Raw genomic sequence first — 16,983 nt, 5'->3', positions numbered from 1 at the left:
GGGAGAAAGAGAGACAAGCGATTGAACATTTGTTTGTGCACGCCGACTGAGGTTCTAGAATGCTGCGAAGCTGTTCGACTTTAACAGAAAAAGAAAGCCAGCATTCTCTTCGTCGCATCGATTTGGTCGATTGAAGCTGATATTGTGACGCCCTGGTCACATATCATATAAGTTTACATTATAAATCATGTAAAGTTCTGAGACATTTCATGCAATGTAGCAAATATTGTATACAAAAGCCCATCTTTGTAAACAACATTGTTTACAAGTTGCTCGGTTACATGAAATGAAATACAAGTTTACGTGAATGAATGTTTACATCACAATTAAAATTCAGAATTTTTAACTGTGAAGCTTAATAAGTATTGCGAATTGTGTTATTCGATTTGTTGGATCGTATCGTTGGGAGGAGATTCTTAAATTCCCGTGGATTTCGTGTAAGTGTCTCTGCTTACGGGTCCGCACCTCCGTTGTTGGCCCTTCATACAGCGATATTGTGAATTCAGATCGGTAGCTCAAATTGATCTTGCTATTAAGTGTTAAGTGGAGCTGCATACAAGACAAGATCTTTGAAGGGATGGTGGCTACCTTACATACATACATACATACATACATCCATCTTGTCTTCCGTGCTGAGCACCAATGCTACCGACGCCAGGGAGGCAGCTCCCACACCTGGATCCTACCTATCGACCCATCAACTCATGAACCGGGGACCAACGGCTTTACTTCCCTTCCGAAGGAAGGAGTGGTCAGAGATTTTATGCCTCAGAACATCCCGGCAGCGCCGACTGGGACTGAATCCAGGCATGCTGGGTTGAGAGGTTATCACGCTAACCACTACGCGCCACTATTTTTTCAGAAATGAGAAGTAAACATTCACACTCACGTGAAATCGGTCATAGTAAACTTATGAATTTGTTTGAAAATAAATATTTTCCTATGAGAAACAGGTGTCTACTTTCATTAATGAACAGTCCTTAGTCAATTCTTAGCGATTCTTTTTTCGACCGCGTTTTTGATCGTGTAATCTCAAATTGGAACTACTAACCGCATTTGCAATGCTGAGTATCAAAATTGTTTCAAACTACTCGACTGTTCTAAAATTTGAAACTGTCAAAAATGAAACTGCAATACGATCACCGCAACGCAAGTTTTAAACAACGCAATACAGTGTCAGGTAACGAGTTCCAACCACGAGAAGAGGACCCGGACAATTCTGCTGACAAAACATGTAAAGAAAGTACTATCTGAAGTGCGATTTGCTGATGGAGGAGATTCCGGTGGCCATGATGTTCAAAGCTGTGGACATTAAAATGGTTCAAAATAACGATTTTGCTCCACCAGGCTCAATTGATTTTAAATCAGGTCCTGCTCATTATCCCAAAATTTGAGATTATTTGGATGCGAACTCATGCTGCACTGGTCCTATGAAGTTTATATGGGAATTACTATGGGAAACGTGAACTTCAACTTTAACGGTTAAAGAGATTAGGCAAGTTGTAAGCATCGATACGGATATGCTGAAACGGTATACTGCTTCGATGCTGGATGCGGTCAAACACCGTGTTCTACGAATCCCATGCGCTTTTTCAGTGGTATTTTTGCATCAAAGCATACCTTAAACATCCATTTTGAAGATGAATGAGAAAGATTTGGAATAACAGCTATATGAAATTATTGAAAAATATAAGTCTGATGCGCGGAGGGGCTGATAAAATCGGGTCATTACTGTATTGATAAATACTGCCCACTATGACACCCACTATGACTAGAAAGTCATCTAATTTGTTTTTGGTAAGCCAAGACTGGAAACCAGAAGAAGATTAGTTATACTAGCTTATTTTTGGCATATGGAACGAACCCAAGTAGTATTGCAAGTTTTATCAAGGTTTTAAAGCATTCTATAAGTCCAAATCATGGGTAACAAAGTTGAAATTGATATTTGGGAAATTGGTTTTCCCAAATGTGGAAATAATCATCAGCATATTTATTTCAATGATGTCCACCAGCTGCTCAAGATAGATTAAAATTAGTGAAAAATAAATTGCTTCTTCTTCTTATTTTTCTTCCACGTATTTCAAGCTTTTTGCTTATCGCATATTAGCTTATTGCGTGCTCTCAACTTAGTGTTCTGTTGAGTTATTAATTGAGAGCTTTCGTTGCCTGTACCATTTTTGCATAAGTACAATTGTGTGGCAAGTACAATCATACTCTATGTCCAGGGAAGTCGAGGAATTTTCCAACCCGAAAAATCCCTAGACCGGACCGGGAATCGCACCCACCCACCCAGTCTTGCTTTGCTGCTGCGCTTTTACTGACTGAGCTAAGGGAGGCCAAATTGAGGGATGCTATAAACCAGACTTAATTGGTAACTGATCATGAACCTGAGGGTTACTTCCCCTCACTTGCTATAAAAAAAATGTTTTACGGAATTAATGTTTTCATAGGTTATAATGATAATTAATTATATGATTTGAGTAGTAGCTATACTGAAGATCCGCCCCTTCAGTGGTAGGAAAATCATTTTTGCAGTATGGAGAATATCAGAAAATCCACGATTGTTGACTAAACATGCTTTCACAGAAGGAAACAAATAAACGAGTGTTTACCTTATCATCATAGTAATGTACTCGTGCAGTTTTTGTGCATCTAAAACTGCCCATTAAGGCGATAATGAATAAAAACTAAAAAATTTCATGCATTTCTAAATAGTTTCCTACCATTCCCATACATTGGAAAGTGACTGGCCCTCTGGATGTGGATGATGTCAAAAACAACAAAACATGATTAATTAGTACTTGTATGTTACAAGAAGAGGTCGTTTATGTTGGACACATAAAACCTGTCAATGTTGCTTTCAGTGCGTCACAATCAGAGATTTTACGAATCATTAGATCGCTGATTGTGACGCTCTAAAACCAAAATTGACAGGTTTTATGAGCCAAACATATACTCTTGTTATTTACAAGTACAACATATCATTATATCGTCTAATGGTTTCATAATTCAAACAATTTTTTATAGCAAGTCAGTGGAAGCAACCCTAATTCATGAATATCGAGAACGAAATATTGACAAAAATTGATATCAACAATTTAAACGAAAAAAGATTGTTACAAGTACACGAATATTGAATCACCTTAAAAAGTTAAGCATCACATAAAAACAGTTACATTGATGCTGCTATATCTCGAAATTCTGATTATTTGCAAAGGTGATGTCTTCAGCAAAGTTGTTCAGAAGACTAAGGCCGTCTGAAAGAAAGACAGTTCGGTTCTGAATTCAGTCGTTGCATGGCGCTAAAGGCTGACTAAAAGTAAATTGGTACGCCCCTCGTGCTAGCACGCCTCTAGTGTTGGGAATCGAAAATCCTTTACAGTGGTTTGTTTACACTTCTATAGAGACCAACTGGTGCAAGTTCGATCAAAGTAGTCGATCGCGTTCAGAAATAACATCAAATGGAACTCGAAAGAAGAAAATACACCTGGAAAATCCGGAGTGGCCCGGTTACAAGCTGGCTAAAGTGCTGAAAATGCCGAAAATAACAGTTTGTCGAGTGCTCAAAACCTACCAGGAAACCCTGAGTGTGGAAAGGAATCAGCGGACCTACGAAAAAACTGGAACCAGGGATCGTCAGCTGCGCAGCAAGGTGTTGAGGTACGTTGAAGCCAACCCCGGTCTTTCGATCCGAGATGTGGCCAGAAGGTACAACGCCAACTTTTAAACGGTGCAGAACATCCTTTCGAGGGAAAGGTACAAGTCGTACAAAACCAGTAAACATCCGAACCGGCACATGAAGCAGAATTCCGTGGCCAAAAAGCGTGCAAAGCTCTTGTACGACCGTGTTTTGGCGAAACACTAGGGCTGCACTTAGATCGATGACGAAACATACGTCAAACTCGATTTTAAGCAGCTTCCCGGTTAAAAGTTTTACAACGCGACTGGAAGTGGGGATGTGCCGGGAAGATTCAACTTCGTGTTTGCCGACAAGTTCGCGAAGAAGGCCATGATTTGGCAAGCGATTTGCAGTTGTGGCCTGAAAACGGAACCATTCGTCACATCCTCGACTATGAAATCCCAAGTTTACACCGACGAATGCCTGAAAAAGCGTGTATTGCCGTTCATCCGCAAGCATAGGGGCAAAGTCATCTTTCGGCCCGATTTGGCCAGCTCCCACTACTCCAAGGTAGTTCTGGACTGGTTTGCTGCCAGCATGATCGATCCTCCGAATTGTCCGGAATTTCGACCAATCGAAAAATACTGGGCAGTTTCAAAGCAGCGACTTCGACGAAGCGGCGGGGCAGTCAAGGACATCCAGCAAATGCGGGAAAAATGGAAGAAATGCGCTGATTCCGCGTCCATTCCCACTGTGCGGGCGCTGATGGGTTCCTTCAAGAGGAAGGTTCGGGATTTCATTCGAACTGGAGAAATGTAACCATTTAATGCTGTAACTATGAACTTTTAATAAAAGTACTGTAAAGCAACCATTAATGGACATTTTAAACTGATTTAATCATGAATTACAGGTCTTTTTGTGCGCACCAATTTACTTTTAGTCAGCTGTGATTCCAAACTTGTATGAAGTGATTCAGTATTTTTCGAAGTATTTGCGATTTTTTCTGCAGAGATCTAACTTTCTGAAATGATTTCAAATTTTCCTGACGTGATTCAGTTCTTTCTGAACTGACTCAGTACTTTCAGGAATGATTTTAAACTTTTATGAATTGATTAAGTACTTTCCGGAGTGATTAAGAAATGTTATGAAGTGATTCATTACCTTCCAAAGTGATTCCAAACTTTTCTGAAGCTATTCAGTTCTTTCTGAAGTAATTCCAAACTCTTCTTAAATGATTCAGTGCTTTCCAAAGTGATGCAGTGTTTCCGGAAGTGATAACAAATTTTTGTAGTATAATTCAATACTTTCCAAAGAGATTCCATAATTTATAAAGTAATTCAGTATTTTCCGAAGTGATTCCGAACTTTTCTTAAGTGATTCATTTCACTCATTAATTCTTCAGAAAATTCCAATATTTTCCGAAGTGGTTCAGTACCTTTCCGAAGTGACTCTGATCATTTCTAAGGACATTCAGTACTTTAAGAATTCGGAAGGGAAGTAAAGCCGTTGGTCGCCGGTTCATGAGTTGATGGGTCGATAGGTAGGGTCCAGGTGTGGGAGCTGCCTTCCTGGCGTCGGTAGCATTAGTGCTCAGCACGGAAAACAAGATCGACGGAAAACAAATCAAGGAAAAAAAAGGTACTTTTAGAAATGATTCTAATCTTTGCTGAATCTATTCAAAACTTTCCTAAGGGATTCAAAACTCTGCGGAAGTTAGTCACTGCGAAAGTCACAGTCCGAAATGATGGAAATAATTTCTAAAGTGATTCGGTGCTCTATGAAGTTATAAGTGATGCTAAACTTTTTGGGAATTGATGCAATATTCAAATGAGTGTTGCAATGCTTTTCGAAACGGATCCATACTTATGACTGGTAGTATACCTATTGTTGTTTCATGTGATTCAAATTTGATATCAAACCATAGGGCGGTTAAGACGGCCCTGACTCACGTTTTGTTGATGAATGGCCAATTGCGTATGATATTTTAAGCCTTAATTCATATGGCGGTAAACGCGCTATTTATTTCGCTGTTATGTGCGATAATTTTCGACAAACTCTCTCTGAGTTACAGGACAAGTCCTCGTAACGGGATGAATTTCATGCTGCCAAAAATAAATAAAACGGAGCCCAACCACACCTACTAACGCTTTTGCAATCATTCATTCTCTCCCATTCCAGAACGGCTCGGTGGTGATGTTCGGTCGAGTGGCGTCCTATCGTTTCGTCGATTCCCCATCCGACGGGCGATACAACCTAGCCCTGTCCCAGTCCCAACTGGATTCGGCCTGCCTGTACGAAAGGTAAGTGACAATCTAGTCTAACAAAGTTCTGCTACAAGCCTCCCGGCGAACAAAAAACGACCAGACATTCAATTGTACTTAATAGGCTCAGTCCTCCCACCCCACACCGAACATGTTGTATAGTAGCTTAATGTCGCTTTCGATGTCGTTAATCGTGTTAACACAAGAAAAAAAAACTGAAATGAAGCCGACAAGGACGAATGAAACAGAGCGCACGAATAATATCTATCAAGTTGCGTTTGTAAATAACTGACGTCGCTTCTTTCATTGTTGTCCCGTGTCTCCCGGCTATGTAATTCCCAGTTTGATAAATGTGCTTCAGTTTGTTTAGTTGTACTCATTTGTTGTTTTACGCACCATTTTTCGTATTTCTTTTATGTTTCATCATTTGTCCGATCATCATGACCCACATCCAACACCAAAACAAAAATCCTCAACACTCAAACACCGTCCAAAAATCAGTCGATCGCCGACTTCACCGACATCGTGGAACGAGGAGGAAAGCCGCCCGATCAGTCCGGTAAGTTCGGTCCAGCCAAAGCCAAGCTTTTTGGATACCATCGATGGTGGTGGCGGCGGAGGTGGTGCCGGCGGTAGCAGCGTCAACAGCAACAGCAAACTACTGGACCAGGCTCAAATCACTAAACCACCGTCGTTCGACATCCAGCATTCGGGAGGCTCGCAACCTCCCCTGCCGGGACCGCCACACATTCATCAGACCCAGAACCTACTAATGACTAGCGTGGATTCGACGGACGCGGCTTCCATGACTGGTGGCGTCGGCGGAGGAGGAGGAGGAGGAGTAGCACTGAATGATGACGTTAAAAGCAACGCCACCTCCGGCCCCGGTGCCGCCGAGTTCAACGAGAACGACCTCGGCAACATCGAAACGGAAACGAAATCGATATCGAGCCTGAAATCCATCGGATCAACCCAGGACAGGTAATGCTGATACGTCTAACTTCGGAAGCTCTCTGTACAACCTACAACAACAGTAGCACCTTTCTTCTACCCTTATTCTTTCACCTTCACCCCCTTGTTACCGGTACATGGGAGAAAGCTCAACAACCGACGCCTCTGCGCTAATTCACGGGCTGCGGTGGCCAGGACTATACACAAACCACACGTCACTTTTCATTATTTATCGTATACAACGCCTACACCTTTACGTTACGGTTCGCTACGATGCTTCTGCTGCTCGGAATAATTTACGCTAATTTTATTACGGTTCCCACATTTTCCTTTTTCTCCGACGTTTCTTCCTTGGAGCAAGCTGGCTTATTTCCCGTACCGCACTCGCATTCGATTACTACTCGCCGAGCTTTAATTTGATCAGATGAAGTTGTTGTTGCAAGAGTTTTCCTTCAAACGAATTAAACCTTTTTCGACCCGTTTGCTTTTAATTGATGATGCTCTACCTTGCCGATGCATTTGGTAAATAAAAAAACTCAATTCATTTCAGTTTCGTGCTACAGGGTCATCATTTGCTTGGCTATGTAATTTTCATTTCCTGTGTACTACTTACCACCCTTCACCCACCTACCTATACTAATCGCATGCTATTTTTATTGTTGTTGTTGTTGTATGTTCGTGATGTAACGTGTCGTGTGCCGTTAATTGTATGTTTACATACTGACTGTTCCCATCTACTCGAAATTATTGTGCTTTTCCTCCAGGTAGGATTAATTAAGGAGCTTACATGCATATTGATTTACCCATAGTCCACGTAGCACAGAGGGACGAAATCAAAAAAAGAATGACATGGCCATTTGCGATGAAACTATTGAGTGTAGCATTTTGATGTCTTCTAGAATATTTCTTCAATTTTGAATTACTTTATTGCAGTGGAGAAAGTTTTTGCTTAAGGGGGGTATACACTAAGATAAAAAATTACTTTTTTATGTCTTGTTGAAATTGATGATAATTTCATGGAAAAATTGTAGATGAAGTCATTTTGAGAAACTTTGTCGAAGACGTCAATTTTCCATCTCTCAAGACGATGAAGTTATATGGTTAAAATGGAGTAAAAACGGTAGTATCCCATTAACTGACATAACCCCAAGCCATAAAAACTTTCTCAAAGCCCCAAGGCTGCAAAATGCGTGTCGATTCATGGTTGACATGGTTGGTTCTCAATAATGCGATGATCAATCTTTATGATTTAGCCACCATTCGAAAGTTATGGCTATCGTCTTTCATTTAATACAGGTAGATACCCGATTGGACCTGTGATTGGCCATCCGGAACGGAAAAACCCGGAAAAGTCCCGAGCAAAATGCGTGTCGATTGAAGTTGACATGACTGGTTCTCGGTGATTTGGTTACCAAATTTCAAGATTGAGCCACTATTTCAAAGGTATAACTATCTACTTACGAACAAAACAGGCAACGAACTGATTGCACTTGTGGTTGGCAAATCGGAACAGGAACACCCGCGAAAGGTGGCTCTGTGGAAATTCGGATTCACCGATAAAATGGTCAATTCCTGAAGTAGACCTAGAGATCCGCGATTTTTTCTAAATTGCAAAAAATTATTAGCAGAGAAGAAATATACCATCAACATATCGATTCTGCAAACAAGTGGCCAGAAAACGGTCCTCTGGATATCCGGAATCACCGGAAAAATAGTAAATTCTTGAAAGTAGACCTAGAGATCCGCGATTTTTTTTCTAAATTGCTTACAATCATGAGCATAGAAGAAATAAACCATCAACATATCGATTCTGCAACCAAGTGGCCAGAAAACGGTCCTCTGGATATCCGGAATCACCGGAAAAATAGTAAATTCTTGAAAGTAGACCTAGAGATCCGCGATTTTTTCTAAATTGCTTACAATCATGAGTATAGAAGAAATATACCATCAACATATCGATTCTGCAACCAAGTGGCCAGAAAACGGTCCTCTGGATATCCGGAATCACCGGAAAAATAGTAAATTCTTGAAAGTAGACCTAGAGATCCGCGATTTTTTTTCTAAATTGCTTACAATCATGAGCATAGAAGAAATAAACCATCAACATATCGATTCTGCAACCAAGTGGCCAGAAAACGGTCCTCTGGATATCCGGAATCACCGGAAAAATAGTAAATTCTTGAAAGTAGACCTAGAGATCCGCGATTTTTTCTAAATTGCTTACAATCATGAGTATAGAAGAAATATACCATCAACATATCGATTCTGCAACCAAGTGGCCAGAAAACGGTCCTCTGGATATCCGGAATCACCGGAAAAATAGTAAATTCTTGAAAGTAGACCTAGAGATCCGCGATTTTTTCTAAATTGCTTACAATCATGAGCATAGAAGAAATAAACCATCAACATATCGATTCTGCAACCAAGTGGCCAGAAAACGGTCCTCTGGATATCCGGAATCACCGGAAAAATAGTAAATTCTTGAAAGTAGACCTATAGATCCGCGATTTTTTCTAGATTGCTTACAATCATGAGCATAGAAGAAATAAACCATCAACATATCGATTCTGTAACCAAGTGGCCAGAAAACGGTCCTCTGGATATCCGGAATCACCGGAAAAATAGTAAATTCTTGAAAGTAGACCTAGAGATCCGCGATTTTTTCTAAATTGCTTACAATCATGAGCATAGAAGAAATAAACCATCAACATATCGATTCTGCAACCAAGTGGCCAGAAAACGGTCCTCTGGATATCCGGAATCACCGGAAAAATAGTAAATTCTTGAAAGTAGACCTATAGATCCGCGATTTTTTCTAGATTGCTTACAATCATGAGCATAGAAGAAATAAACCATCAACATATCGATTCTGTAACCAAGTGGCCAGAAAACGGTCCTCTGGATATCCGGAATCACCGGAAAAATAGTAAATTCTTGAAAGTAGACCTAGAGATCCGCGATTTTTTCTAAATTGCATACAATCATGAGCATAGAGGAAATATGACATCAAAATATTGATACTGCTACCGGGTGGCCGGAATATGGTGCTCTGGATATCCGGAATCACCGGAAAAATAGCCAATTCTTAAAAGTAAACCTAGAGATCCGTGATTTTTTAGTACATGTGAAGAACCCTTAGTTGAGAAGAGATATCTCAGTGCCATAGTGATTCGGTCCCCCGGTGGCCATAAAACGCCCTTCTGGATATCCGGATTCACCGGGAAAATTGTCAATTCCTAAAAGTAGTCCTAGAGATCCGCGATTTTTTCTAAATTGCTTACAATCATGAGCAGAGAGGAAATATACCATCAACATATCGATTCTGCAGCCAAGTGGCCAGAAAACGGTCCGCTGGATATCCGGCATCACCGGAAAAATAGTAAATTCTTGAAAGTAGACCTAGAGATCCGCGATTTTTCTAAATTGCTTACAATCATGAGCATAGAGGAAATATGACATCAACATATTGATACTGCTATTGGGTGGCCGGAATATGGTGCTCTGGATATCCGGAATCACCGGAAAAATAGCCAATTCTTAAAAGTAAACCTAGAGATCCGTGATTTTTTAGAACATGTGAAGAACCCTTAGTTGAGAAGAGATATCTCAGTGCCATAGTGATCCGGTCCCCCGGTGGCCATAAAACATCCTTCTGGATATCCGGATTCACCAGAAAAATGGTCAATTCCTAAAAGTAGTCCTAGAGATTCGCGATTTTTTCCAAATTGCATACAATCTTGAGTATAGAGGAAATATACCACTACCATATAGATTCTGCCCGGGGTTGCTAGAAAACGGTTCTCAGGATATACGGAATCACTGGAAAACTAGTCATTTCAGGAAGTGGACCTAGAGCTCTGCAAGTTTTTAGAAAATGAATAGAGCGCTTATTTGAACAAATATGTCTCAGCGCGATATTGATTCGATCCCCCGGAAGCTATAAAAGGCCGGTAAAATGGTTAATTCCTTAAATTAGTCCTAGAGGTCCATAATATTTTTCTAAATTGCGTACAATCTTGAGCATAGAGAAAAAATGCCATCACCATATTGATTATGCCACCATAAAACTGGATTTCCCAAATCACCGTAAAAGTAATCATAAAACTCTGCGAGGAGGATACATCTCAGCACCATATTAATTCAAACACCCAGTAGCCATAAAACACCCTTCCGAATATCCAGATTCTTCATAAAAGTGGTCAGTTTTTGAATGTGTGCCTGGACCTACCCAAGCAACACGGCTTGTCATAAAGAAGTTGAAAATACTTTTTAATGACTTACGTAAAGAATCAATAATACTGTAATATACGTCATTTAATACATTTATATAACCTAAAAAGCGCAAGACGCGGAGCTTATACAACTAAATACTGGTCTTATAACATATTTTGGAAACATCATAAAAACCAACGCAAAAAAATACAATAAAAAAAAACTTGAGCGTGGGATTCGATCACTGGTCCTTGGCGTGGTAGACTTCTTACTGCCTAACTAGACCAACTCCGCTTGATGAGAGATTGGTTATAAGTATCTATCATGTTCTTGCCAATAGCATGAAAATTATATTCGCGTTCAACACACTTTCGATCAGTCATAAAGATGTTTTGTTAGCAGCAAGCGTACATCTAATTGCCAGAGTGTTATTTTAAAGTATTTTCAACTCCTTATAAGACAACCTGCACATTTTCAGTTGTATCAATTTATGAGATGTCTTAAACAAGTGTTTTCAACTTTCTTTATAACAAACCTCCGAATACCTCATAAGAAACTGTCAATCACTGCGTGAAGAGACAGTCCGGCTCAATGGCGCCGTCAATGTTTACGTCAATCTGGAAAGTTCAGAATCTCTTCAAGAACTTTATGAATTCAACTAAGATTGATTTTGTATACGACAAGTTTTATAGTGGTATTAAGACAGTAAGATGCACGTTTAAAAAAACATTTTAATATAAAACTATTTTGGAAAATGTTGAATCTAGGAAGTATGAAGAAAACATCTATACACCTCATATATAACGTGGGATGTTTTCTGCATCACTTATAATACATTTATATAACAAGCCGTTCTAATTATTTTTCAAGAAGATGTTTTATGTGTTACTTGGGTATGATTTTTTGACTTTAATAAATGCTCAGAATGCTGAGAAAAATTGAAATTTATCTGCGTCATATCGATTCACTCACGTGGTAGATTTCTGAATATGGTCCTGAGTTACCTGCTGTTCTATTTTTTTGTTAATTACACTATGTTAAATTATTCCGCGTAAATAACGCATATTCGTTATGGGGTAACACAGAAGAGCTTTGCTCTTATTTTATTCCAAAATGCATAGTATCGTGAATAAGGCTGAAATATCTTACCAACAAATGCATTCACTTACTCGATAATCATAACATGGCTCTACAGATATAGTAATTCACCTACATGTGGTCGATTTGTTACCGAAGGGCCATAAATATCACTTAAGATATCATCAGTCTGACAAAGAGATTCTAGTATTGTTTCGGATAATAATAAATTGTTTTGAATAAATCGAACATAAACAGTAATCATAATTATGTATTATTTTATGGTTTTGCGTATATAGATAAAAAAAACACAATGAAAATTTATCATTGCCATCATTCACAGCATTCCTTACATTTATATTCAATATAGCATGATCGATGTGCAGAGCAAATGGTGTTTCCGCAAGTGTTACATTTTACTCGACATTTTGATGAGTTTTCGGTACAGAAATAGCATAAGTAATCTGACTTGACGGTTCTTCGTTTTAGGTTTTCTCCTTCACAATTGATGCAAACATAACACGGTTTTTGCAAGCTGTGACGCTGACACACCTGAGAATTGCAAACACTACACTTTCTCAAATGGTTTGATCGAGTGCAACTCTTACAACTTGTTTTATGCGGAGGGTCTTGATTGGCTTGAATTAATTTCACCTTTTGCAGGAACAATTCAAAGTCTCTTTGTAATTCAGTGTGCGCTCCTCCTTTCTTCGATTTTTGCTGTCGCGCAGCAACATTTTCAGAAGCAAGCTGGTACACCAATGCTTCCATGAAAATAGCTCGTCTGCAAGGATTATCAATTTCCCATTGTGGATGTTTCATGGTGTATATGACATAGGAATTATAAACCATTATTTCAAGCACATCCGTGGTGAATAGCAATGGCCACTTTGAGCATTTTCGGGAAAAGGAATAATCTTTTGTCAGCTTGTCCAGGTTGTCAACTCCAGCCATGTGCGTATTGTAATGTTTGATTATTTCTGGCTTAGCATCAATGTTTGGAGTCATTGGAACCTCGCAATTCGAGCTCAGGATAAGCACCGCAGCATTTTTCTTAGGAACGTATGATGTTAACGCGTTTTGCTCACTGTAGCAGACCAGTGTACTTCCAACCGTTCGCGAACGGTTAGGAAGAAACTGATGTGGAATCTCCTTTTTGTTCTTCCGCAAAGTTCCTGTAATGAAAAGGCTCTTATAATGTAAATGTTCTGCTAGCTCGTAGGATGTAAAAAAGTTATCAACAACTATTTCACGGATATCCAGAGGACCGTTTTCTGGTCACCTAGCAGCCGCATAGATATAGTGATAGCTTATTTCCTCTATGATTATTATTCTGTGCAATTTATGAAAAAAATCGCGGAACTCTAGGATCACTTTTAGGAATTGGCCATTTTCTCAGTGAATCCGGATATCCACGAGGGTGTTTTATGGACACCCGGCAGCAAAATCGATTCAGCGATGGCATATTTCCTCTAAGCTCAAGATTGTATGCAATTTAGAAAAAAATCGCGGAACTCTAGGCTACTTTCAGGAATGGATAATTTTACCGATTATTCCGGCCATCTAGAGGACCGTTTTCTGGCCCCTCGGTAGCATAATCGATATGGTGACAGCATATTTTCTTTATGCTCATGATGCTATGCAATTTAGAAAAAATGCGAATCTCTAGGACTACTTTTAGGAATTGAACATTTTTCTGGTGAATCCGGATATCCAGAAGGGCGTTTTATGGCCACCGGGGGACCGAATCACTATGGCACTGAGATATCTCTTCTCAACTAAGGGTTCTTCACATGTTCTAAAAAATCACGGATCTCTAGGTTTACTTTTAAGAATTGGCTATTTTTCCGGTGATTCCGGATATCCAGAGCACCATATTCCGGCCACCCGGTAGCAGTATCAATATTTTGATGTCATATTTCCTCTATGCTCATGATTGTATGCAATTTAGAAAAAATCGCGGATCTCTAGGTCTACTTTCAAGAATTTACTATTTTTCCGGTGATTCCGGATATCCAGAGGACCGTTTTCTGGCCACTTGGTTGCAGAATCGATATTTTGATGGTTTATTTCTTCTATGCTCATGATTGTAAGCAATTTAGAAAAAAAATCGCGGATCTCTAGGTCTACTTTCAAGAATTTACTATTTTTCCGGTGATTCCGGATATCCAGAGGACCGTTTTCTGGCCACTTGTTTGCAGAATCGATATGTTGATGGTATATTTCTTCTCTGCTCATAATTGTTAGCAATTTAGAAAAAATCGCGGATCTCTAGGTCTACTTTCAGGAATTGACCATTTTATCGGTGAATCCGAATTTCCACAGAGCCACCTTTCGCGGGTGTTCCTGTTCCGATTTGCCAACCACAAGTGCAATCAGTTCGTTGCCTGTTTCGTTCGTAAGTAGATAGTTATAGGGTAGAGAACTACTTCGGCCTAATCACCCATTTTGGGCCTATCGAACAGAAAACATCAAATAAATCCATGATTTCAGAGTTAACACGTCAATTATGCGTTTGGTACGATACTTCAGTTAATAAGCTACGGAACGAAGTCGATGAGAACGCGTGGTATGAAGGTTTGCACCTATTATTTCCAAAAACAATAGAAGCGCTCCGACGCATTAGAAATTCGCTCGTTTTCAAATTCACCACACAAACGAGCTGTCAATTTTATAGATGGTCATAGTTGAAGACCTGTCTATGTGCTGCAATGTTGTATCCAAAACGAACATTTACGATACGATTTGACGTCAACTCACGTTTGTGGGCCTATACCTTGACTGTCTTTAGTCACTTTCACTGAAAATGTGAATGAAACAGACAGTGTGTTTCCATCCTATTCATTCTTTTTATTCGAGAACACCCTCCCCCGGATGCAGTTTTAGTGCTGAACGAAGCGGCCATTTTCGCCGTTTTGTACCTGAATAAGAGTCGTTAAAATGTGGGAAAAAATCGAGAAAAATCAAAGGGATACCCGAGAGGAAACCCCATAACGAACTTTTTCAAAGGATCAGGTAATCTATAAGTCAAGGAAAATCAATATAATTATCAATCTTTTGCGAATTCCCCAGTGGAATCTGGAATTCACATTTTTGTTCAATCCGATCGGGAAAAAAATCAATAGCGATCTATGAGGATCTGAAACTTGTTCCACTCAAATTGGTACAGCCAAGGCTGCGAAAAATAAGTGAGTTACGCTCACAGTCCGCATCGTGCACTCTTGGCGTGCGGATCTATCTGCTTTTTGCTGAAGGAAGTATGACTACTACCTAAAGCTACAACAAATTTAAACAGCACTTTTCAGTGCTCAACCTGTAAAATTTCTAACTTGTTCAACTCTTATTCCTCTTCGATCCTTGTTTGGACCCTACCCGAGGTAATCATTCTTGGATATCGATTTGGAAAATTCCTCTTCGATCCTTCAGATTCTTATAGTAATCTGCTTGGAAGTCGATTTGGATAAAAAATTACTGCCGCCATGGCGCCTAAACGCAAAAGAAAGGGGCAAACTCTTGATCTCCCTTCTGATGAAATTAATTTGAGTAATCAATTTGTTTTGCTCACGGATGATGAGAATGATCCATAATCCATGAAAAATTCTAGTAAACTTTCCCGGCTTAATGCCAAGAAGGAAAAGATTCCCCCTATTGTGATAACCACTTCCGATTTCCATGCTCTTCGCATGGAACTTTTGAATTTCGTGAAAGTTAAGTTTTCACTACAAATTGGACGTCGGGGTGAATGCCGTGTATTGGCTGAAACCTTGGACGGATTTAAATGTCTTCTCAAGTATCTTACTGAGAAGCAGCACAAATGTTTTACTTACGACACCAAAACTGAACGTGTGTTCAAGGTTGTCATGAAAGGACTGCCCAGTGGTGAATCTCTTGATCAGATCAAAGAAGAACTGGCAAAATTACTTGGAGTTGTGCCACTCTAAGTAATCAAAATGAAAATGAAATCCCGTCCTGGCGATTCGCGCAACGGAATTTCTAATGATTTTTTATTTAGTTCACTTCAAGTCTAGTGAACTAAACAACCTTAAGGCCTTAGAAAAATCTAGCCTTATGCTCCATGTCCGAGTGAAGTGGGAACACTTCAGGAAGACTGGAGAAAATTTCCAAAACCTCACTCAGTGCCGTAAGTGCCAGGGATGGGGTCACGGAAGTAAAAATTGCTACATGCCAGCTAAATGAATGAATTGTGGTGATTCCTCTTACGCAAAGGACTGTTCTGTGAAGGAAGATCCTAAGAAAATTAAATGTTCAAATTGCGGTGGAAGGAAGACCTTCAGAAACTTACCCGTCATAGGTCTAAATTCTTCATTATTTGTGATTTCAATGCAAAACACCGCTCATGCAATAATGCTCAAAGCAATTCCAATGGTAATATTCTGGTTGATGATTGTTCTGCAGGTTATTACACTATTCAATATCCAAACAGTCCAACATGCTTTTCTTCAGCAAGAAATCCCTCAACTATTGATTTGGTCTTAACTGATTCATGTCAACTTTGTAGCCAATTGGTTACCCATGCTGACTTCGGTTCTGATCACCTTCCAGTAACTGTGAAAGTGCCCAAGAAATAATTTCTAACCCCAACAGCTCTACTTTCAATTGCTATAGAGCTGATTGGGAGCAATATCGAGCATTTATGGAATATAATTTTGATCCAAACATTCCTTTGCAAACCAAAGATGAAATTAATTATGCTCGTGAATCTCTGACTACTTCAATAGTTGAAGCAAGAGCTGCCTCAGTACCAAAATGCGAGGTAGATTTCGATTCAATTATAATAGACGACGATCTTCAGCTCTTGACCCGTCTTAAAAATGTCCGTAGGAGACAATATCAAAGAACACG

At 39.6% G+C, this 16,983-nt stretch overlaps 1 protein-coding gene across 7 annotated transcripts in view; it reads left to right on the top strand.

The window, feature by feature from the left end:
- Positions 1-16,983, top strand: part of cno (canoe) — a 360,255-nt gene that overhangs the window by 290,314 nt on the left and 52,958 nt on the right. For 5 of the 7 annotated variants that reach the window (XM_065222197.1, XM_065222198.1, XM_065222199.1 and 2 more), the window contains 2 exons: positions 5,798-5,919; positions 6,382-6,861. In XM_065222197.1, coding sequence (XP_065078269.1) covers positions 5,798-5,919; positions 6,382-6,861 — 602 coding nt within the window. The remainder of the gene's footprint in view (positions 1-5,797; positions 5,920-6,381; positions 6,862-16,983) is intronic. The other 2 variants (XM_065222201.1, XM_065222200.1) reach the window with 1 other exon arrangement.

This window comes from Ochlerotatus camptorhynchus, unplaced genomic scaffold, assembly GCF_037179485.1.
Source record: "Ochlerotatus camptorhynchus isolate MF236.1 unplaced genomic scaffold, CSIRO-AGI_Acam_v1.1 ptg000159l, whole genome shotgun sequence".
NCBI lineage: Eukaryota > Metazoa > Arthropoda > Insecta > Diptera > Culicidae > Ochlerotatus > Ochlerotatus camptorhynchus.
Note: the sequence above shows the minus strand (reverse complement) of the source record. Positions and strands in the feature narration are given on the sequence as shown.